The 23,724-nt window shown below is 34.1% G+C and overlaps 1 protein-coding gene across 2 annotated transcripts; it reads right to left on the bottom strand.

Annotated features, from left to right (window-relative positions):
- Positions 1–7,885: 7,885 nt before the first annotated feature.
- Positions 7,886–16,585, bottom strand: LOC132640541 (esterase FUS5-like). 2 transcript variants are annotated; one of them, XM_060357154.1, is made up of 5 exons: positions 16,249–16,562; positions 15,264–15,362; positions 14,980–15,166; positions 8,719–8,820; positions 7,886–8,203 (listed from the first exon to the last, which is right to left on the bottom strand). In XM_060357154.1, exons 1-5 carry the CDS (start codon positions 16,468–16,470, stop codon positions 8,097–8,099), a joined length of 717 nt encoding a protein of 238 aa, XP_060213137.1. In that variant the 5' UTR covers positions 16,471–16,562; the 3' UTR covers positions 7,886–8,096. The 2 variants fall into 2 exon arrangements, with proteins under 2 accessions (XP_060213137.1, XP_060213138.1); XM_060357155.1 differs by lacking the exon at positions 8,719–8,820 and having other exon boundaries at positions 16,249–16,585.
- Between the last annotated feature and the right edge of the window lie 7,139 nt (positions 16,586–23,724).

Here is a 23,724-nt window from a genome sequence, read left to right as displayed (position 1 = left end):
TTAGACCCAAAGTATAACGATAAGAGTATATTTGGACCCAAAGTATAATGAGGGGTATATTTGACTCTTTTCCGATAGTACAGGGATATATTTGGCCCTTTTCTGTTTAATCAATTGGTAACCAATCCTAAGGTTGAATTTCCTATTTGAACTCAAGAACCTTGCCATGAAATTGAGAGTTTTCTATATTTGGGAATTTTGATAATTAATGGAGTTGCAGGCTCATTTGGGGTAAGATTTTCATGAAACTTAGAATTTTAACTATTTTAATTGTGGGTAAACATGTTCCTACCATAAAATTTCAGTTTTGTCCTTGTGGGCCTGGGGTCACTTTTTAAGGTCGCTTTTTGTTTCAATTTAGAAGTATAGCAATATGGGTACCCTTAGATTCGTAATCTAACATAGAGTACTTATTTGATAGATTCCCTTTGTTAGATTCGTAATCTAACATAGAGTACTTATTTGATAGATTTCGATCGTTCAGAGGCTATACAAAGGGAAGGCTTTGGCTGATTGTTCGTGGTTCCCGCTCGGCCTTAGAGGTAGGTTACCGCTTACGCTTGTTAGACTTCGATTAGATTATCGTATGTAATGGTAGATGTTGACGGGGAAAACATGTCAGGCCTTCGGGTATGGTTGTGGTGATAAATCCACTAGTCCGGTATGGATGTTGTTATGTGGGCTTGTCTCCATATTTGCTGATAAGTGTGATTGTTGATTCATTCATCTCTGTCATTTGATAGCTCACTTGTTACATGGAAAGGTAAGGATAAAATTGTTGAATTGAGTGGTGACTTGCATTCGTGACATGTATTTATTTACTTTATGATTTGAGCTGTTAACGAAATTGATTCCACGCATGTCCTACATTCCTTTTCCATATATGATTAATGTGATGGTAAGGAAAGTGATTGATAGCCTCCGAGGTCGTGCCGGAGAGTGTAAAAGAGATAGAATGCTCGTGATCCGAGGTTTTTACCTGAGCGAGAGCGTGCTAGTGATCCAAAGTCTTTACCGGAGCGAGCGAGTGCTCATGGCCGAGGTCATTTGCCAGAACGAAGGATTGATACATGAACTTTGCGAGTCCCCCATGGATCATGACTTTAAGGCATAGCCCTTAGCATGTGTGTACGGATATGGATAGTTGGCCAGTGCATTGCATCGTATTGCATCTAAATTCATTCATCTACTCTTGACTGTCTACTTGGCATTGTATACACTTCGTCTGATCTTATCACTATAAAAAAAAAAAAAAAATTTGTGGATGTTGAAAGTTGCAATTCGCGGGGGTTTTAGCCTCCGCTAATTGCTTAAGGAGGCTAAAACCCCTGCGAATTGCAACTTTCAGCCTCCACAAATTAACCATTTTTTTGTAGTGTATACTTGAACATGCTTCATGACTGTACCTGATTGCTTTTATGCTCTACTTGTTGATTTCTTCCTATTTATATGCGCTATCTTATCGTTGTTTGCCTATGATGCCTACGAGTACTAGTGTTGTACTCATACTACTCTTGTTGCACCTTTTTTTACTGCAGAGTTTGAGCCAGGATCTTGTTCGAGACCTCGAGAGTGACCCGAGGCCCTTCTAGTCTGAGATTCAGGGTGAGCCACTGGCCAGATTTTGCAGCCCTGGATTTCCTCCACTACTATTTGTCTTTTGATTCATAGATAGACTTTAGTTATGCACTTTTGAGACTTGTATTCTTATTATTCCGGATGTTGTATTTACGTTAGAGCTCTTGTACTAGTCCAGGCCAGCTTTTGGGATGGTATTTTATGTTATTTCCGCACTTATGCTAATATATATATATATATATATATATATAAATATATATGTTGACTTGGCATAATTTCTATTTCATTTCGCATGTATTTCCTTAAAGTGAATGTGTTTAAGGGAAGGGTTCGTCCACCAGGGAGGATAGTGTGGTGCCCTCATGACCGTGATTTGGGTCGTGACAATGATATGTCTATGAGTGCTCTTAATAATGTGAGGTTTTTGATTGTTGAAGAAAACGCGGGCTTGACTCAAAATGAATTCACACCATGTTAAAAGTATTTTTGAATAAATTCAGCGCAATAACTAGTATCGCATCCAAGGTTTCGGCGAGACGAGTATAAAATTGGCAGACTAGTGGCATAGGGCCCGATTTACTACTTTTGCCCCTTTTGCGGCTGTTTATTACCTTTATCCGTAGATTGGAGACACACTACACACATAAAATAAAGCCTATGGGCTTTGATGGCGATAAATACTCGGATGATGAAGATGACATACAGTTAATTTCCAAATAAACTCACGAGTATACGGGTTATGTGGAATTTAGTTCGAGAAAGGGATTGTTGGGTGTGCGAACAAAATCTAATATTAATAGTTGAAAAGAAACAAAAGCTACAATTATATTTCGAATTGTTCTTAATGATGTGAGGCTTTAAAAAAAATGTGCGGGCTTGACCTAAAATGAATATTATCACAGTACATTAAGAGTTCCATTGAGCTGGCTTACCCAACATATAGTAGACGTAACATTGGTTCCAGTAAATAATTGACAGTTGGAGTTATGCCTTGGTGGGAGAAAGTGAAGTATCACTGCCGATTTTTGGTGTTTTAAAAAAAACAATGGAAGAAGGACACATGTAAATGGAAGCTTAAAAGTATAGATACGAGGGGATTCCTCATATATTTCTACAATTCCAACGATTATCCACTTTTCTAAAAGGGAAAAAAAAACGTATACACTAGGCCATTACTTTTTGTAGCCCTAGAAGCATGTTTAAAATAAAATAGCCTTAAAATAGTATTACAATATCCTTTTTTTCACTTATCCGCTAAAACCTCTGAATAGATAACAGATAAGGGGAAAAAACAAAAATGTCTTAGCTTGACTGATTAGAAGGTATTATTTTCACTACCTGAAAATTCTCAATATACTTATTTCTTTCTTGGGATCGTGTAAATGGTACCAGCCATCCTGATTAATTCAAATCATAGCTTATGTCTGTTTAAAAGGGACTGAATATCTAGTGTATAAATCACTTCATGGTATAATTGATGTTCAAAATCCGACAAGAAATCGTCATCCATAGCATCCAAAGAGATAGGTTTATTCTTATTTCTCTGCATGTCTTTGTACTCTTGTGAGAAGCCTTCTTGACTAGAGAAAATTGAACAAAAAAAAAATCTGAAGTAAAATTTCATTGATTGAAAAAACTGTGTGAGATGGAGAGATATACATAAAGAGATATATAGGTATCCCTGTTTAAAGGGATAATGATGTAATTAGATTATGTATGTATCCTAACCCCTAAAAAATTGTGATTAGAATCAAAATCCTACAATTACTCCTAACTATTTGACTGGCTAATAAAAGTTAAAATCATGTGGAAGGTGGTTATAATGGGTTGATAAAAACAAAGGGAAAGTTTCATAAATACAAGATATCTAAGAGTTAAATAGATAATATACAACTAATTTAGATAAAACAAATTATGCAACTTAAAGCTAAAAACAAGGAGATTATTGTTATGAATAAAAAGGTAAAAATAAGGAGATACCCTATATTGGTAATAAGATAATTAAATTCATATAAAACACAATAATTGCTTACCTAAAAAAGCTCCAGCACAATCTACTAGCAAGCTAATTCATGAATTTTAATTAAAAAAAAAAGTTAATTCATTAACAAGTATATTATTGTATCTGATATATATTTATGTATATAAAATCTTTTGAACAAGTATATATATTATTCCATCTATATATTGTATATTGTATACTATATATGTTATTGTAGAGTAGAATTGATTGGCACGTATAGTAATATATTTATATATGAGCCATCAGGTGTATAGTAATATCATATACTATATACACAAAAGGTAGCATTATATTATATACTATATATATAGTATACAAACTAAAACATACTAATTTCTACTATTATATCCACAAATATTTTGTTACGATTTGTTTAGTTAAATTTTCCAATTTGAATATACCATGTGCTTTTTTAGGTATATTTTCATGTACTTTTCTTATACCATATAATATATCTTTTCACGTACTTTTCTTAATATTAGTATATTCAAAAAATTTCTTTTAGTCACAAAAAAATAATTGCATCAGTCATCGAGTGAAAATAATAATTAAAAAAAAAAAGAATAAAGAGGAAGAAATGAAAGAAAAAAAAAACTTTTTAAAATGGTGGATGCAATATGGGATTTGAAGTTGATTTTGTTTTGTTTTTTGGAAAATTACATTCTCTCTCATGCCCTTTTCATAGATTTTTTTTTTTTTGCGGGGGAGGGGGGGTGTGAGGGGTGAGAGAGAAAGAGAAAATAAAAAGTGGATATGCATTAACAGTAGTAACTCCAAAAATTAATTATTAGTAAGAAGTTGTATTTTTGTAATTAAAAAGTTAAAATTTTGAATAAGTTGTATTTATGTAATTTTTAGAAAGTAGTTATAATCTTTTTAATTACCATTTCAAAAAGTTATATTTGTGTGACTTATAAGTTTATATTGAGTTTAAATGTTAAATGGGCTGCTGATTGAGTTAAGGAAAAATTACGTGTTATAGCTACTTTTAGTACATACTTAGTGATATTAACTACCTTTTGTTTTAATTACTAATAATAACTAAATGCTTTTTGAATTTAACTAATATAACTACACAGTAACTTTCAGTTACTGGTGCACAAATACACCTAAAATTTAGCACCCCTAATCCCATATCCCCCTTTTAATGGTAACAATATTAATCACTTAATATACATTACCATTCTCTCTCTTTTTTCATAATTTTTTTACTTTCTCTATTCTCACTCACTACCCATTTCAGATTTTTCATTTCTCAAATCCCTAAAAAATTCTCTCTCTCCTTCTATCAACCACCACCACCACCACGGGTGGTGGCCGGCCCTCTCAAAATTTTTTAGTTTCCATGATTTCAAGCTTTGTGGACAAATCAAAAACATAAGAAGACAATTAACCTTTCCATTTTCTTTTTTATGTGAATGATGTTCCAACTAGAATGATCATTCATTATGGCTGTGGGCTTATCTCCCATTGTGGGCAAGTTGTAGCTATAAATGCCAAGACTTTTGGGCTGTGGATCAGTGCCCATAAATTTGGACCGAGTTGCATTTGATCTGTGGCTAGAGTTTTTTTGGTGTTTTTTTAGGGTTTTGAGAAGATGAAAAATATATGTATTTGTGTATGTTCTATGATATATCTACCAATTATTGTGGTTGGTGGTGTATTTATGTAAGCTTTTCTATATTTTTGTGTATTTTGTTCAAACTAATTCCATCAGTTCATCTAGTTTCAAATACATGAGTGACGAAAATACATTGTAAGTTTTCTATATATTTGTGTATTTTGTTCAAATTAATCCATCAAATACATGTGTGATGCAAATTGTTTCTCACACAAATACATGAGATTTAATATAAAAATACATGGGGTTTGATTGGTAACTTCAAATACATTGGTTATGCTATCAAATACATGTGTAAATCAAAACGAAATCAACATTGAAAACTTCAAATACATTACCGCTAAAATACATGGGTGATGCAAATTGTTACTCACACAAATACATGAGATTTAATATAAAATACATGGGGTTTGATTGGAAACTTCAAATACATCGGTTATGCTATCAAATACATGGGTAAATCAAGAATCAATATTGAAAACTTCAAATATATTGGCTGTTGAATATTTTCAAATTTTATTTTTTTATTTTTTTATGTTTGAATGTTGAAGATTGGATGGAGGAATAGAAAATGGTTATGGAAAGGTAATCTAAAATCTAATTTTGTGGAAGGGTATGGTAAAAAATACTAATTAATAGCTAATTAATTGATCCCACCGTTATGGCCTTAAATCAAGAGATATGTTTTATTTTTTACTGTGTTTACTATGTATTTATAAGCATCAAATACATCCGAAAAAATACCTTAGTTTGGGAAAACATAGCTACAAATGGTAATTTTTAAAAGGTAGCTATAAATGATAGGAAACTACCAAAAGGTAGTCATTTTGTTAATTTTACCTTGAGTTAATCAGCACCAATCACATACTAATTGAAATCACACATCTAATGGGCCTGTATGAGCCCACTCAAATCCCGTACAAGCCCCAATCACATACTAATTGAAGTCACACGTCTAATGGCATTTTTTTTTTGTGCGGATTGTGCTTCAAAGGCATTGGTCTTTAATTTTTGTCCCTCAAATTTGTGGTCTTTAATTTTTGACCTTCGCTTAATACTCCGAGGTTCTAGGTTCGAACCCCAGCTAAGTAAAAAAAAAAATCGCAAGGTAAAGGTTTGTAGCAAAGTTAGGCCTATTCGAGCAAAAGCTAGGCCTTAAGGCAAATTTTTACCCAAAATTAGGCCTATTCAGACAAAAGATAGGCCTTAAGGCAGAGGTTTGTAAAATTTCAACTAAGAAAAAAAAAAAATTGCCTGAAGGCAAAGTTTTGCCTTCACCTTTGAAACTCTGCCTGAGGTAGCTATCCAAACTCTACCTTGAGATTTTTTTAATTTTTTTTTTTTTTACTGAACGGGGTTCTAACCAGAAAACCAAGTGATTTTTAGTGAAGGCCGAAAATTAAAGACCAGTGCCTTTGAAAACAATCGTGCAAATGACCCTCTAACGGCCCTGTATGAGCCCACTCCAATCCAATACGAATCCCAGAGGATTATTAACACTAAAGCCCAATATATAAAGCATACATGATAGGAATATATGTATTATGGGTGTACAAAGGAAACCGATAATCCAAATAAAAAATCTGACTAACGGTTTGATTTGACTTGGTTTGGTTTTTGAGAGAAAAAGCAGACCGCTATTGGTTTGGTTTGGTTTTAACTAAAAAAAAAGTCAAACCGAACCAAACCAACCCGACATTACATATATAAAATTTCAAAAATATTTTATACACAAAAATGTTTATTTATAAATATTTCTTAAACTTTTTCATAGTTTTTATTCTTTTAATATATTATTTCAAGTTTGGATTTAGAATTCTGAATAATCCAATAAGATTTATAGCCCCTATAAGTTAGTAACTCAACAAAAATCAAATTCATACTAATGCTAAAACAAAAATACTAGGAATGACAAAAAAAAAAAAAAAAAAAAAAAAAAAAAAAAAAAAAAAAACTAATGCTAACAAAAGAAATCAATTCTAAAATAGTGAAAATACATAACTATATGTTATTTTTTTTCTTTAATATCTAGTCATGTAATTAATACTTATTAGCCTTACTTATTTTAGCATGGACTTAGTACTTTTAGATTATGATCATTTTCTATATGCCTTATAAATTGGTTGTATTTATTATAGCATGACTTAATACTTTTAGATTATGATCATTTTATTTTATGCGATTTTATCATTACTTTTTTGTTGTTGAATATTTTAGTACAATGTCGGCTCTCATCTCACATTTTGTGTTATTTTCTTAAATAATATCTTAATTAGATAGTCGTATCTTACTAGGACTAAAGAAATATTTGAAGTACAAGTTATATGTTTTGTATGAAGACTTTGCCGAAAAAAAATCCGAAAAACCCGAAAAACCCGAGCAACTCGAAAAAACCGAGAAAATCCGAGGTTGAAAAAATTGACTTTTGTTGGTTTGGTTTGGTTTATAGATTTAAAACCCGATGCAATTAGTTTGGTTTGGTATTTAAAAAACCCGAACTAATCCGGTTCATGTACACACCTAATATGTATATTGGCTAGCGAATGTAAATATTTTTGCTTGAGCGGTCAGATTGTAGCTTCGCATTAAAATGTTATCTCCTAGTGGTATAATAAGAATATATAGAGAAAAAGTCACTTATAAAACAATTACACATAACTCCCTAAAAAAAATAACCGTTGATATACCAAAAAGATGTAAATAAAGTGTTATGACCAATTAAACTACACTATAGAAAATTATGTCTTTTAAGTAAAGAACTCACACTCAAATACATCAAAATGTGAAAAGCCAATTCAAATTGACGTTTATTAATTTGTCTTCAACTAAATGGATTTAAATTTTAATATAATTCACAAATCACAAGTACATTTGCTAACTCTGTGGAGAAGAAAGAGTTACAGTTGGGAGTTCCCCTGCAATGGCACTTTGATTTTCTTCACCTTGTTTATGAATGCTCACAGTTTTCATGCTTTCAGCGTCTGAAACATAATCACGGAAAATGATGAAAATCTGGACAACTATTTTGCACAATCTGACTAAGATAAACTACAATAACATGTAATTGTCTATAGTTATCTTAATTTGGTAACATAAAATTAAATGGAGAAAGTGTTAGTATCGAATTTCAATATCAATATTTGTAGTTTACAAAACTTTCAAACTTATTAATAGTAGTAAAGAAAGTGAATGATTTTGCAAAATGTCACCTACATATATAGCAGTCGGTGCTTTCAAGTAAAAGAATATATATTAACCGGAGATATAAAATGCTTAATTCTGATAAATATTTATAGGACAATTTTAAATTTACTTTCAAACTTGTGGGACCATTTATATTATTTTTTAATTTCTTCCATGTACTAGGAGTTATTTTATGAATGATTTTGTTGGTATAAATAAAATAAAATCTTACTAAGTTATTTGTATAATATGGATGATTATCCAAGTAATTAACTCTTAATTTCTCTTTGTTTCCGGGAATTTAATGAATTACCTAGGTTTGGTACTTTGTGGCCCTCTGGGTGATGAATCACAACAGGATTCGCGAAGCACTTCACAAGTTCTTCTTCGTTTGGCTTTCCGGTTTCCTTCTCACCTATACAACACACTAGTTATGTGAGGCCCGTGCAACTCAAGATATAAAAGTAGATATTTTAACTAAAACAATATAATCTGTGTTAGTACAAGTGTACAACAACAACCATATACCCATTGTAGTCCCACAAGTGGGTAATTATATAAAAGCAAAATTTTCATTCCACTGCTTTAATATTTTAACTTCCATTTTGATAAAATTATTTACTTCAAATCAAATGCGGAGCCAGAATTTGACATTTATAACTTATGTATCCTAATTTTCTGAAGTTATTTAGTTCTAAATAAATAATCTATACATAGTTAATGAACTTTTAAGACAAATACATAATTTAACTTGTGCAGCGGATGGAGCTGCTCCTCTCTTAATTAGGGATTAGGGGTTCGAACATGGATATGGAAAAAATCTTTGAAGGAAGCGTTCCCTCCGAATAGGCGCGATACAGTGCTAATTATCTAGATTAATTGGGCTTAAATGCGGATATCGAACACGAACCAGAAAATCAAAGAACATGAAAAATGAGGTAGAAGGTTCGATAACTTTTGAAAAGTAGACCTTAAAAATAAAAAATAAAAAAATTGACTTAAATAAATAAGATTAGGACCTAAAAGTAATTAATTATTTTTTTTTTAAAAGAATTAGAAATTATTGTGAGGACTACAAAAGTCCCCAGGTTCGATAGCTTTTGAAAAGTAGACCTTAAAAATAAAAAATAAAAAAATTTACTTAAATAAATAAAATTAGGACATAAAAGTAATTAATTAAAAAGTTTTTAAAAATTTGGGAAACTCTTGTGAGGACTACAAAAGTCCTCACATTCCCTCTTATATTATATAGTAATATCAGAACAAAGAAGGATATCTTTCAAATTAGAAAGGAGTTAATTGAATCCGCGACTTAAGTAGCACAAAAAAAGAAAAGTTGAACCAAAGTAGTACAGAAAAAAAAAGCACATAAATAATATTCACGCACGCACTTCGTGCGTGAAAGGACCAAACTGCAAAAAATGCACTTTGGGCCTTTCACGCACGAAATTCGTGCGTGAATGTAATGATGCCATTATCTTTTTCTTTTTCTTCTGTGTAGTACACTTCTACATATAATAATAAGTGATCCATAGGTTATGCATACATCCATTCTTCTTCATTATGCATTTTTATTACACCTTTTTTATTTAGACACTTAAGTTTTAATTTAACAAGTATCTTTTTATTTTTTGGGGATTGAATAAGCATCTTAACTATAGTTAAAAAGCTAAATTATTGAGAAGTACTTTTAACTTTTGTTATTAAAAAAAGAAGAAGCTATCTCTCCACAATGTTTGGTATTATATCATTAATTACATTTTCTAATTGGCTAGATTATTGAGAAGTACTTTTAACTTTTATTATTAAAAAAAAAAAAAAAAAAACTCGGGCGGGCGTTAGGATGGGCTGAAATAATTTTTTTTTTTTTGTATTTAATTTTGTATATGATTGTAGTACGGGTCTCAACATTCTAAATTCGAATCTACTTTCACCCACCCAAAATATATGATTTATATGATTGGAATTTTAAATAGCAATAAATATTTTAGAGTAACCATATTTTATGTCATGTTTTTTTCAAAATCCTTTAAAAATCATAAATTACGTATTAAATGAGTTAGAGCCCGTGTGGATTGGCTTATAAGTTGCTTATAAGTTGGATATGTGGCAACCTTGTATATATGTGTTTTGTTATGTAGTTAATGATATAATACCAAACATTGTGGAGAGATAGCTTCTTCCTTTTTTAATAACAAAAGTTAAAAGTACTTCTCAATAATTTAGCCTTTTAACTATAGTTAAGATGCTTATTCAATCCCCAAAAAATAAAAAGATACTTGTTAAATTAAAACTTAAGTGTCTAAATAAAAAAGGTGTAATAAAAATGCATAATGAAGAAGAATGGATGTATGCATAACCTATGGATCACTTATTATTATATGTAGAAGTGTACTACACAGAAGAAAAAGGAAAGGATAATGGCATCATTACATTCACGCACGAATTTCGTGCGTGAATACTATTTATGTGCTTTTTTTTTCTGTACTACTTTGGTTCAACTTTTCTTTTTTTGTGCTACTTAAGTCGCAGATTCGAGTTAATTACTTAAATGATCATTAATGTTACAAAACTAATATAAAAGTCTCTTTATTTTTTATTTTTTATTTTTTTGTAAAAATAAAATGGCCGAACATAATTGTTAGAATATATGTAAATATAGTAATGATCTTTCATTATCTCTGTAAATATGTTAGGAGTATATTTAGTTACCTTTATTGTTAGGAGTATATTTAGTTACCTTTATTGTTAGGTGTATATTTAGTTACCTTTATTATAGCCTAGGATTATGCTAAGCAATCTTTGTATATTATTGACCCGCTGTCAAGGAACACAGTGAGGAGAATTACCTTCTTTCATGGTATCAGACTAGGGCACGACTCTGCTCTTCTCTCTTCTGCTAAGCCCTGCGTCATCTTCACCTTCTTTCTCATCTTATCAGCCACCATGACTGACTCCTCCTCCTCTGATTCCACCAAATCCTTTTTCCACCCAGCTTTGGCTGTCTCAAACATAAAAAATCACATCTCCATTACTCTCGAGATGGAAAACGTCCAATATGCAACGTGGCCGGAACTCTTCAAAATTCACGCAAAATCCAACAGAGTCCTCCACCATATCATTCCATCGGAATCAGGGAAAGAGAAGGTACCCAAAACCGATGCTGAAAAAGAGCTATGGTCGACTCTTGATGCCCCGGTTCTTCAATGGATTTATGCTACCATCTCTACTGACCTATTGCATACTATCATTGAACCTGACTCCACGGCCATGGATGCTTGGAATAGGCTGCGTGACATATTCCAGGACAACAAAAACTCTCGAGCCGTCACTCTTGAGCATGAATTTTCTCACACCATTATGGAGGACTTCCCTAATGCTTCCGCGTATTGTCAACGACTCAAGATTCTATCCAATCAACTCAATAACATAGGTGCTCCAGTCTCAAACAACAGCCTCGTCCTTGAAATGGTAGCCGGCCTCACTGAAGCCTATAAGGGGGTGGGTACAATCATCTGTCAAAGCAATCCCCTCTCCTTATGTGATCCACCACTTAACCTCACAAACAAGCCCAACTTCCAGCAACCTTACTCCACTGCCCATTCGTCCTAGCAGCCCACCACCCACGGCCCGCACTCTCTCTCCCTCAAATGCTGCCACCAGTCCCACTATTCAGCCCACGATAGTTTCCAGAGGTCCACAAAATAGCCCGCCTCCCAGCAGCCCATTACACCATGCTGCAAAGTCCAATCCCGCTTCTGAGCAACACATCTCCGGCCCAAGCACGACAGTCCACTGTCATTTTCCAGCCCAAAAACCATTTACTAGGAGTCAACATGGGATTGTCAAGCCTAACCCAAAATACAGCTTCCTTACTCATGCTTCCAAATCCCCTCTTCCTCGTAACCTCATGTCTGCCCTACATGACCCGTATTGGAAAATGGCTATGGAAGATGAATATAAAGCTCTTATTAAAAATAAGACGTGGGATTTGGTGCCCCGCCCACCTAATGTCAATGTAATTCGATCTATGTGGATTTTTAGACATAAAGAAAACGTTGACGGTTCCTTTGAGAGGCATAAAGCCCGACTTGTAGGTGATGGCAAAACTCAACAGGTTGGCGTGGATTGTGGCAATACTTTTAGCTCGGTGGTGAAACCGGCAACCATCTGCACTGTTCTCAGTCTAGCTCTCTCTAAAGCATGGCCTATTCACCAACTTGATGTGAAAAATGCTTTCTTACATGGTGAACTCAAGGAAACTGTCTACATGCATCAACCCAGGGGTTTTCGAGACCCAACACATCTGACTATGTCTGTTTACTAAAGAAGTCCTTATATGGTCTCAAGCAAACTCCCCGAGCCTGGTACAAACGATTTGCCGACTATGTTTCTAGTATTTGTTTCACCCACAACAAGGCTGATCATTCTCTTTTCATCTACCGTAAATGTATTGATATGGCTTACCTTCTTTTGTATGTGGATGATATAATATTGACTAGCTCCTCTGATGATCTTCGAAAGTCTATCATGACACTTCTCAGCTCCGAATTTGCTATGAAGGATTTGGGACCACTGAGTTATTTCTTGGGAATAGCTGTTACTCGTCATGCATGTGGTTTATTTTTATCTCAAAAGAAGTATGCCGAAGAGATCATCGAACGGGCTAGCATGTCATCTTGTAGGCCAAGTACCACTCCGGTTGACGCCAAACCGAAGTTAAGTGCTATTTCTACCTCACCATAATCGCAGCCTGGCAGGTGCACTGCAATATCTTACTTTCACGTGACCAGACATTTCGTATGCTGTGCAACAAATTTGTCTATTCATGCATAACCCGATGGAGGTCCACATGAATGCTCTCAAACACATTATGCGCTATATTAAGGGCACCCTTGATCATGGCTTGCATCTTTATCCATCTCAAACCACCACTCTCATTTCGTATACAGATGCAGATAGAGGTGGATGTTCGGATACCAGGCGTTCGACTTCTGGTTATTGTGTTTTTGTTGGTGATAATCTCATCTCTTGGTTCGCCAAGCGGCAGGCCACTATGTCTCGATCTAGTACGGAGGCCGAATATCGAGGGGTAGCCAATGTAGTTTCTGAGTCTTGTTGGCTACGAAATCTTCTTCTAGAACTTCATTGTCCAATAAAAAAGGCTACATTGGTATATTGTGATAATGTTAGTGCCATATATCTATCTGGAAATCCTGTTCAACATCAACGCACTAAGCATATCGAGATGGATATTCATTTCGTCCATGAACAAGTTGCTCGTGGTCATGTACGTGTCTTACATGTCCCATCGCGCTATCAGATCGCGGATATATTTACTAAAGGTCTTCCTTTGGTTCTATTTGAAGATTTTCGGGACAGTCTAAGAGTCCGCAAACCTTCCGCTTCGATTGCGGGGGTGTGTTAGAATATATGTAAATATAGTAATGATCTTTCATTATCTCTGTATATATGTTAGGAGTATATTTAGTTACCTTTATTGTTAGGTGTATATTTAGTTACCTTTATTATAGCCTAGGATTATGCTAAGCAATCTTTGTATATTACTGACCTGTTGTCAAGGAACACAGTGAGGAGAATTACCTTCTTTCAATAATCTAACTTTCCTACAAAATCATTTCAACTGGGAAAATCAACTTTTCATTACCGAAACCTACTAAATTTTGACAAATTTCAAATGTATATCCAACTTACAAACTGTTGTAAAAAATTCTTCGTTCCTTAAATAAACTCCGTGTGAAGTTAGTAATATTTACTCGATATATATATTTTTTTCACCAAATAATATTTGTTTCTTAGTAAAGTTTTTGCTATTTAATTTGTTGGAGTGGTAGAACAACCAAATTGTTAGAGTTTGACTTGATTTTCTTATCTTATTTGGATTTTTCTTTTTATTGAAGGAAAGACACCATAATTGATTTCTTACTTTTTCTAAAAGAAAAATATAAATCTCTTTCATATTTGGCTAATGTCTTGGACCTCTATAAATTGAGGATCTTCCCTTCTCACTTTTCATATATCAATTACCGACAATGTAATCCTTTAGGATTGGAGAGTCACATCTACAGGAAAAACTTATTCTTTCGATATATTTGTGGTTTCTTTTATTCAGTACATTGTTCATCTCTTCTTCTCATATGAATTTGATCAATTGACCAAACCACATTATGATATTCTCTTTTTGATATATTTTTTCTTTTATTTTTTATTTATCGTCGTTGAAAATTTGTTTTGATAGTTTCCGCATGACACCAGGTTGTTTCAATCCCAACACAAATAACAAGGAGATATGGAGTCGACAGAGGCAACTCCGGGATTGAACCTTTTGAGTTCGAGTTCGAGATCCTACCGCAACATATTTGATTCACTGAGCTTGAAACATTATTTCTTTTTACTTGCTTAGCAATTTTTTAATACCTATATTAGGATCTGAACCAGAACTATTAAATTCAGATGAATTCATATTACTTGCTACCTCCCCCACTGACGGAGCAAAAAAAGGAAAATGTGATGGCCAATTATTAATTAATGGAATAATGGCCATGGAAAGTACCTATGAAGTGCAGAGATGGACACTCAATTGGAGATGAAAATGCATTAGCAGCAAGACTTGGGCATCCAAATTGAATCCCTCCAAATTTAGCCCCTGATATTATGATCACAAATTTTATTTTTGGGACTTTAGTCAGAGCCACTCTTTCCCTTTGCATTCCAGGCATTGATGCAGTTAAAATTGCTCCCTAAACAGAGGACAAAAATTATATAAAGTAATTATAGAATGAATATTTTGATTAATTAATCTAAGAATCCCAAAAGGGAATAGTAATATATAGTTACCTGAGAGAAACCTAGAACACCATCAAATGGTCCATACTTCTCCATGTTAGCTTCTACATATTGAACACATTCTTCAAATTTGTAAATTTTTTTGAAGTCCTACAAGATAATTTGTAATACCAAATCAGTGGAAGATTTAGAATTAAAATATTCACCATCACAAACTCAATGAATTAATTAGAATTTTCATCTTTTACACAAGAAATGTAAATTAATGCATAATAGCCTCCTTCAATGCAGGAAGTGTATTTTTTACATACATATTTATCACTAGAACGTGGTTAAGTAACAAATATTTTCACTTTAATTTTTGACTGCTAAGGTTAACTTCACTGAGTTGTCATAAACACCCGATGACAATAAGTATATACCTTATGCAAGTGGTTCATTTTGGGAAGTTAGATTTGGGATTCGAGCTCCAACATTGGCATATGATTTTAAGATATTTGAACTTCAGTAGCAAATAATAATAAAAGTTGTATGATTTCTAATCAATCTCTGGAGCAAGAATTTCCTAAACTATTAAGCCAAAGCTCTGTTTCATATTTTAACAATTGTTATCAATAAATGTTAAAAAAAAAAAAAAAAGTCATGAGATGCTTGTATAGTGTTTTATTAATATGATATGAATAATCTTTCTTTTAATATGATACTTTACAATGAAGAAGTTCACCTAATATATATAGATATCGCTTGCCAAAAGTTCTGGCTACGCCACTATCTCATAGTATTAGTGGTCTGTGGTCCCTAAACAAAGTGCTTACAATCACCCTTCATGAGCATGGGCATCCAATAGAAAGTATCTCTAGTAAAAAAATTGAATTAGCGATGGACAAATTTTATAGCTAAACAATAAAATCTTTCGCTAATTTTATTTAGCAATAGAATAGTGTCGAATTTAGCGAGAGATTAGCAACGAAGTTTACAACTAATTTTAGTTTTATTCTAGTGTATCAATAAAGGAGAGGAATAGTTGAGAGAGAACCTTATCAGCTTGGAACCATTCATAGTAAGGTGGATGAAAAATGCCATGAACATCCACTTTTTCTTGAAGTAAAAAAGGTCCATTCAAGAACACCAGATCCAGCTTTTCAAGAACAGTTTCTGGCCAACCAAGAACCAATTCTTTCTTCAATATTTCAGCACTGCTTCCATGGCCATGGAGGCAGAGAACTCTGGGCTTCTTCTCATATTGGTTATTTTCCATATAACTATAGCTCTCTGTTTTTCGTAGTCAAGTTATTTTTCTTTGGAGCTGAATGTCTTGAGAGCAACTGCTCATCATGTATTTATTACTCCTTTCGTTCCGATTTACGTGGCACTATTTTCTTTTTAATCCTTCAAAAAGATAATAGCTTTCTAAATTTAAAAATAATTTTATTTAAACTTTTCATTTTATTCTTAGGATGTGTTTGGTATGAAGGAAATGTCTCTCATAAACAATGTTATCCTCAAAAATATTTGTTTGAATAATAAGTGATTTTTCTTGCATGAGTAAGCAAAACAACATTGTGGATTTATATATAATCTAGGAAAAAACTACAAGCAGAGGCGGAGCCAAGATTTGAGGTTTGTTGGTTCGAAATTTTAAGCCAGGACAACAACTTCAAGCTAATGTATAATAGCCGTCAAACGAACAAGTACAGGTGGACGTACGACTCCTTTTTTTTCAAACTTCGGTTCAGTTCTTCGATTTTCGGATATTCGAATGTGTGTACCAACACCAAACCGAATTAGTTTTGTTCGGTTTGTTTTTCTAATGTAATTTTTTTGGTGTCAACCTGATTAATGAGCTATTTTTCTACTAGTAAAATTAGCTACTTTTTAAATTAAAAATGGGTTGATTAAAATGAGCTACTTTTTAAATTAAAATTGGGTTGATTATCAACTTTATGTTTTGTTTTATAAAATAAACTTAAAAAAGAATCAACATTATAGAAAAAAAAAAAACTTACGTACTGATGCACTTCCCCACCCACAGCTCATAGAGAACAAAGGGTTTTTGCTTGCCGCTTTCACACCACTGAGCCAACCAATATATTTGTAGTGGGTTCGCACGTAGTATATAAATATTAGTTCATTGGATTTTCTACTACTAATACAGGGTTTATATAGAAATTATTGGGTTCGTCCGAACCCCCATGTTGCACTGTAACTTCGCCTCTGACTACAAGGGTGAATGGGATGGGGAGTCTGGTCGGGGGTGGCGGCGTGGTCAAGGAGTGGAGATTGGGGGTGTTTTGGGGTGGGAGAAGACAATGCGTTTGAAATATCACTTATGAAACTTGTTTTTTCTACTTCTTACGAGAAAAGACATTTTCCTTATTTTTTAAAAAATTGTTTTCCTAGATAAAATGTTTTTCAAATATTTTGGCTAACCAAAAATGGAATTAGAAAACATTTTCCTCCTTACCAATCACATCCTTAATGAAAAACTTTTAGGGCCACACAAATGTTATGAAATGCTTAAAATCATAAGTTTCAAATTTTTTTATTTTTTCCTTAAAATTTGTGTTCAATCAAACTATGTGACAATAAATTAGAGGGGAGTATACATTAATTTGTGTAACTTGCAGATATCCATTATTTTCCCAACAGCATGCTTTAATTAGTGAGTGACTTTAATGGAGTTGGGTCTTGATCATAATTAATCTGTAGATATCCTTCTGGCCGGGACCATACCATTATTGTATTTATTAGGGGAATAAAAGAGGTCTTTCTGCTTGCTGGAAGGTAGTTGCGAGTTAGCTGCTCTTTAAGTTGTTCTTTTGTTTGTCAATAGTATTATTTACAGTGCTACAAAAAAAAAAAAAAAAAGTCTTTGTCACCACCAAAGGATGTGATTCAGCGGATGGGGCTGCTCCTCTCTTAATTAGAGATTTCGGGTTCGAGCCCTGGGTATAGAATTTTTTTTGGTAGGGAGTGCTTCCCCCCGAATAGAGCCCTACGCGGCGCGAATTCGAATATAATCAGACTTTAATGAGGGTACTGGACACCGGGTGAGAAATAAATAAATAAAAAAAAGTCTTTGTCGAAATGAAATTTTACCCCTTCTCAGGACGAGGATGGATAGTCCACCTGGAAATGCTGCGCTATACTACTGAAAAAAAGGGAATTTTCGAAATGTTACCAACGAGTTAAATTTTAAAGAACTTTTGACCGGTTGTTCGTAAAACCATTTTTTATACGAAAAATACGCTAATTTCTGATGGATCGTGAAAATTATTTTGTTTGACTTTCCATCAGAAAGAGATTTTCAACAGAACGTTTGTAGGGAAAAATGCATCTCCCTAGTAGTGTAAATGTAATTGTTTGACCAATAAAAATGCCATATACGTCCACTTTGTCTTGTTGTGAAGTAAGATATATGGTCCATACAAAAACACCGAGTTTAGCTTCTTAGGTACTCCCTCTGTCTCAAATTATCTGTCATGATTACTAAAAATAGTTATTTCAATTATTTATCATTTTAGAAGTTTAAGACATAATTAATTAATTTTTCTCTATTTTATCCATAGTAAAATTTTGTCATTAATAGAGATGACACGTAAATAGAATAGTCATTTAATAAAGAGAGATTATAATTTAGACATAAATAAGAGCAAAGTAGGTCAAATACCCTTGGTAATTAATACTCGCTCCGGATAAAAAAGAATGTCTACTTAGCCTTTTTTTCTTGGGTGAAAAAGAGTGTCCACTTATCAAATCGAGAAAGAATTAACCTTATTTTTTCAGATTTGCCCCTATTAAGTGCTATGTGATCAAATCCCAATACCTATTTAATTAGGGACAATTTAGTCAAATTACCTATTTATTTTTCTAGGAGTTAGTATTTTCTTAAGAATTTGTAAATAACCAAGTAGACACTCTTTTTGATCCGGAGAAAATATTTCTTAAGCGGCGTGTAAAATAAAAAAACTACTCCTACATTTAATATTTCAGCACTAATTCGGATGGTTATGAGCCGGTTCGGACATCAATACTTTTTCTTTTAAAAAATTATTATTAAAATATTATTTGGTTATATATTAAAATAACTATTTGGTTAATTTTTCAAACTCTAATCAGTTAATCAAGTGAGTTCTGTTTCAGTCACGAAACATCTATTCTTTTTTTTTTTTTGGGTGAAAATCATTTACACCCCTAAATATGTGTTAAAAATCAAACTCCCTCCTCAACTTTGAACAATAGACATTCTCCCATTTTTATACTAATTGACTCTTTTAAATGCCTATTTTACCCTTACATTGTCATTTTTTGTCTTCTTTTTTTACATTTTTAATCATGATATTTTTCATTTTCTAAATTTATGTATAACAATTTCTTATAAAAAATAAATATTATCTTTTAGTTCTAGGTGAAGAAAAAAGTGAGAAATACTAATTGAGTCTATAAGTTAATGATGTTCTAAAATAAAATAAATTAGCTTTATTAAAAATAATCAAAACTTTATCAGTTTAAAAAAAAAAACTTTAATATTTATTTATACAAGTGAAAATTAACAGGTCATAATAACTTTATAAATATATTTATATGCATGTAATGTAAAAACAATTAAAAATAGAGGCAAATTTTTAAAAATGAATTTTATTACAATTTAAGAATTATTCCATTAGTGACAACCAAAACTTGTTTATTTATATAAACAAAACGGAATAAGAGAGAAGTGGAACTTAAATATACACACATGCATGTACATACATATATACATACTTACTACATATAATATTGAAATACAAGTTACTTTACCCAAAAAAAAAAGTTTACATTCTCATAATTAAAATTGAGACCAGCTTTGACAAAAAAAAAACTTTCTCTCTCTTCGAGCCGTCGATGTAGGTACTGATAACGTGCGCCGACCAGTGGAAAATGGCCGGAAAAGGGAAAGGCAGGCGAGGCATACCACGAAAGATACCTATCATCACCATAGGAAGCTCAGTAAGTGCTAGATACTATAATCAAACCCCAGCGCCGATGATTAAGCAGGAAGTTGTTACCCCTGCTATGACAAACACAACTGTACTTTCCGGCAAAGATGTACAAGCGGAAACTTTGCGATGAGCAGCTAAACTGTTGCAGATGTCCAATGTTTCCCAATCGAGTTCTCAAACGCCACCAATGAAGGATTTAGGCGAGGTTGCCGTCTCAGTACCGTCACCGATTTCTATATCTAATCAGCCAGAGAACAATCAAGCAGACCAGTTGGGATCTGCCCCGAAGATAAATGCAGCAGCCACAACTCAGGTAGATTATACTATTCCATTACCCAAAGCACCATGGACCAATTTATTTGCTGGTAATAGAGTAGCACAAAATGGACTAGCTCTGAAATATATCCCACCTGAGATTGTTGTTGGGAAAGTTGTGGTGAAATTGGATAAGCAAGAGGTAGAATCTGAAGCACAAAAGTGGAAATGCTCATTAATTGCTTATGTAGTTGGTAAGAACCCAGGCTATAGGCAGATGGCTAGATATATGAATCAGATGTGGCCTACTGTTGCTGAGCCAGATCTATATCTTCATGAGGATGGTTACTATGTTGTTAAATTTCAAGATATGGATGATCCGAATGAGGTACTAGTTGCGGGGCCGTATACCATTAACAACAAGCCTATCATCCTCAAGATGTGGAAACCATACTTTTACTTAAATGAGGAATTTCTCTCTGAGATCCCTCTGTGGATAAAATTCCCAAATCTGCCTGTCAGCTATTGGAGTGATGATTCATTGGGTAGGGTAGCAAGTGCTATTGGTAAGCCACTGTTTGCTGATACATGTACTGCAAAGAGGAATAGAATTTCCTTTGCTAGGATTCTAGTAGAGGTTAATATCACTAAGCCCCTACCAGAAAAAATTGCATTCTTAGGCCCATTTGGTAGTGAATTTGAGCAGGATATCATCTATGATTGGAAACCTATTTTATGTACAAAATGCTTACAGCTAGGGCACCAATGTCCACCTGAAGTAAGGCCAGTGCCTCCCCAACTTCGACCAAGAAGGAGAAGGAGGAATGCTCAAACTTGGGTTAGTAAACCTGCCCAGGAGCAGCCTGTTGAGACAACACCAAGTCAGCTAACTTCTAGCAATGGTGGGATAGGTTAAACATTAGAAACTAATTCAAATTTGGCGCAGCAAGCTGAAGGGGAGCAGACGCAAATACAACCAGTTCTGTATCAGAATAGCGATGCAGTTCCTCACACAAGTATAATTAAGAGTCCTATACCACCACTTGCTGATAATCAGAATAGTTACAAGCTGTGCTTTCTGGTCAATCACCTAGAGGAAAATCTAAGGTAATACAGGATCGGGATAAGAACACTAGTAATCAGCTGGTAATGAGTGAACAAGTGATAACTAGTCTATTGCCCCTAGGAGAAGGGGGAGGATTCCATATTTGTCAATGAATTGGCCGGTGTGGAACATCAGGGAGCTCAACAAAGTGTATAAGCAAAAAGAGTTGAGTAACTACCTGAAAGATTAGAGAATAAACTTGTCACGACCCATTTTCACTGAGTCGTGCGGGCACCTACCTTTCCCACCTCGGTAGGCGAACCCTTAACTCAACTTCACAAATAATAAAAGATAGCGGAAGAAAGTAAAATAACGTAAGTCTCACAAATATAATATAATATAATATAATACCAACAAGTGCGGAAGTAAATGAAATCCACCCAGTATTTGATCTGGTCATACAAGAGCATCTAAATCCGAATATTAAAAGTCTGAATAATAATACATAAGTAGTCTCAAATCATGTCTCAGAATGGAAAGCAAGACATAAGTAATAGGAGAGTCTTCAAGGTCAGCGGACGCGATGCTCACCCTGAAAAACTCGAGTGGAAGCTGAAGAGTCGATCAACCACGGGTCAGAGAAGTAGATCCGACCTGGTACTCTGTATTCATAAAAGAATGTAGCAAGTGCAGGTCAGTACAATCAACGGTACTGGTAGGCATCATCGGCCAACTAAGTATAGTTAACACAATTCAGAAGATAAAGCAGATAAACAAGGAATCTAGCAAGTATAAGACAATATAATCACAACCAGATATCCATCATCGCCTACATAAGCATCTAACCCAAATTTGTCAAGTCCGAACGTATCCGATCCAATCCAATCACCACAATAGAATCATCACGATCCATCATCATAATAGAAACATCACAATCCAATCATCACAACATCTCAATCAAGTCATAATGCAATAATAGTATGAATGTGATGCCATGCCATGCAAATGAGGTATACACATGTACTCCAGACAGAAATATCGACGTCTCGGTAGCACAACCCAGCGTGACTCGCGAAGTCTAAGTGCCACCTATCCCGAATCTTTTCCCAACAGACAGACGTGACCCTGGCTAATTGCTCACAGGGGGAGTCTCAGTGGCACCACCCTGGGGGACTCGCGGAGTCCATGCACTAACAACGATTCCGGAATAACATCAGAATCGGCCATACAACAACGATGCAGGAATAGCTCATCAGACATCCACCATCTCATAGTCACTCAAGTAAAAGAGCCTGTCTATATCAATTTCACACAATCAACGATTCCAGAATTGAACCTCGGACATCAGCCTTCTCACAATCACTCAAGTAAAAGAGTTCATCAAAATATCAGTTTCATATAATCAATGATTCCAGAATGGATCTTCGGACATAGACCTTTTTACAATCACTCAGGTAAAATATTTATCAAATATCAGTTTCGCTCAATCAACGATACCGGATCATCACCAGGTATCGGCCATGCATGAATATGAGAGAATGCGTGCAATGCATATGTAAATCAATCAAGTTAAATATCACAAGTACCATAACGGGGTATGCCAACAAGTATCACATCACAATACCAACAGTGGGTATGCCAACAAGTATCACATCACAATACCAACAGTGGGTATGCCAACATATATCAATAAATCCGGTACCAACAGTGGGTACGCCAGCGATATAGCCAAGTACATATACCAATCACGGGTATGTCAATTCTATCCAAATCAAGACGATAAAACAGAACTCGATATCTACCAACTACACGTGACATCAACTATCAAAATGGAACGATCAAGCACACTTAACGGGGTGGCCAGTCGCAACATACATCAGGGCCCAACCTAAGGCAATATCCATCCCAACTTCATACCCGAAGGTTCACATGTTGTCTCCGACATTATAGTCTAAATATGTGATTCACTATACGAAGTCTCAATAAAGGTAAACCATAACCTACTTGGACTGCAACACCAACAAGCCACTCTTTTGTTTTGCCCTTCCTCTGAAGCTCAGAACCAAAGTAGTCTAAGCATAATCGAATTCTATATTAGAAATCATGAAGAATGATACTAAGATTGCTATGATATCAACTAGGTCCATTTTAACCCTAGAAATTGGGAAAACGGGCCCACAAGGGCAAAACAGGAAATTCGCAGGCAAAACACCAAATTAAGTACTAGGTG

This window comes from Lycium barbarum, chromosome 5 (assembly GCF_019175385.1).
Source record: "Lycium barbarum isolate Lr01 chromosome 5, ASM1917538v2, whole genome shotgun sequence".
NCBI classification, from domain to species: domain Eukaryota; kingdom Viridiplantae; phylum Streptophyta; class Magnoliopsida; order Solanales; family Solanaceae; genus Lycium; species Lycium barbarum.
This window is presented reverse-complemented; position numbering and strand designations above follow the sequence as displayed.

Bases quoted from the DNA above. Each gene is read 5' to 3' on its own strand.
- LOC132640541 (XM_060357154.1), bottom strand. From the start codon at position 16,470: ATGGAAAATAACCAATATGAGAAGAAGCCCAGAGTTCTCTGCCTCCAT. The intron at 15,363-16,248 runs GTTCTCTCTCAA...ATTATCTTGTAG, and splicing joins AATGGTTCCAAGCTGATAAG to GACTTCAAAAAAATTTACAA. The intron at 15,167-15,263 runs GTAACTATATAT...TCCTCTGTTTAG, and splicing joins GTGTTCTAGGTTTCTCTCAG to GGAGCAATTTTAACTGCATC.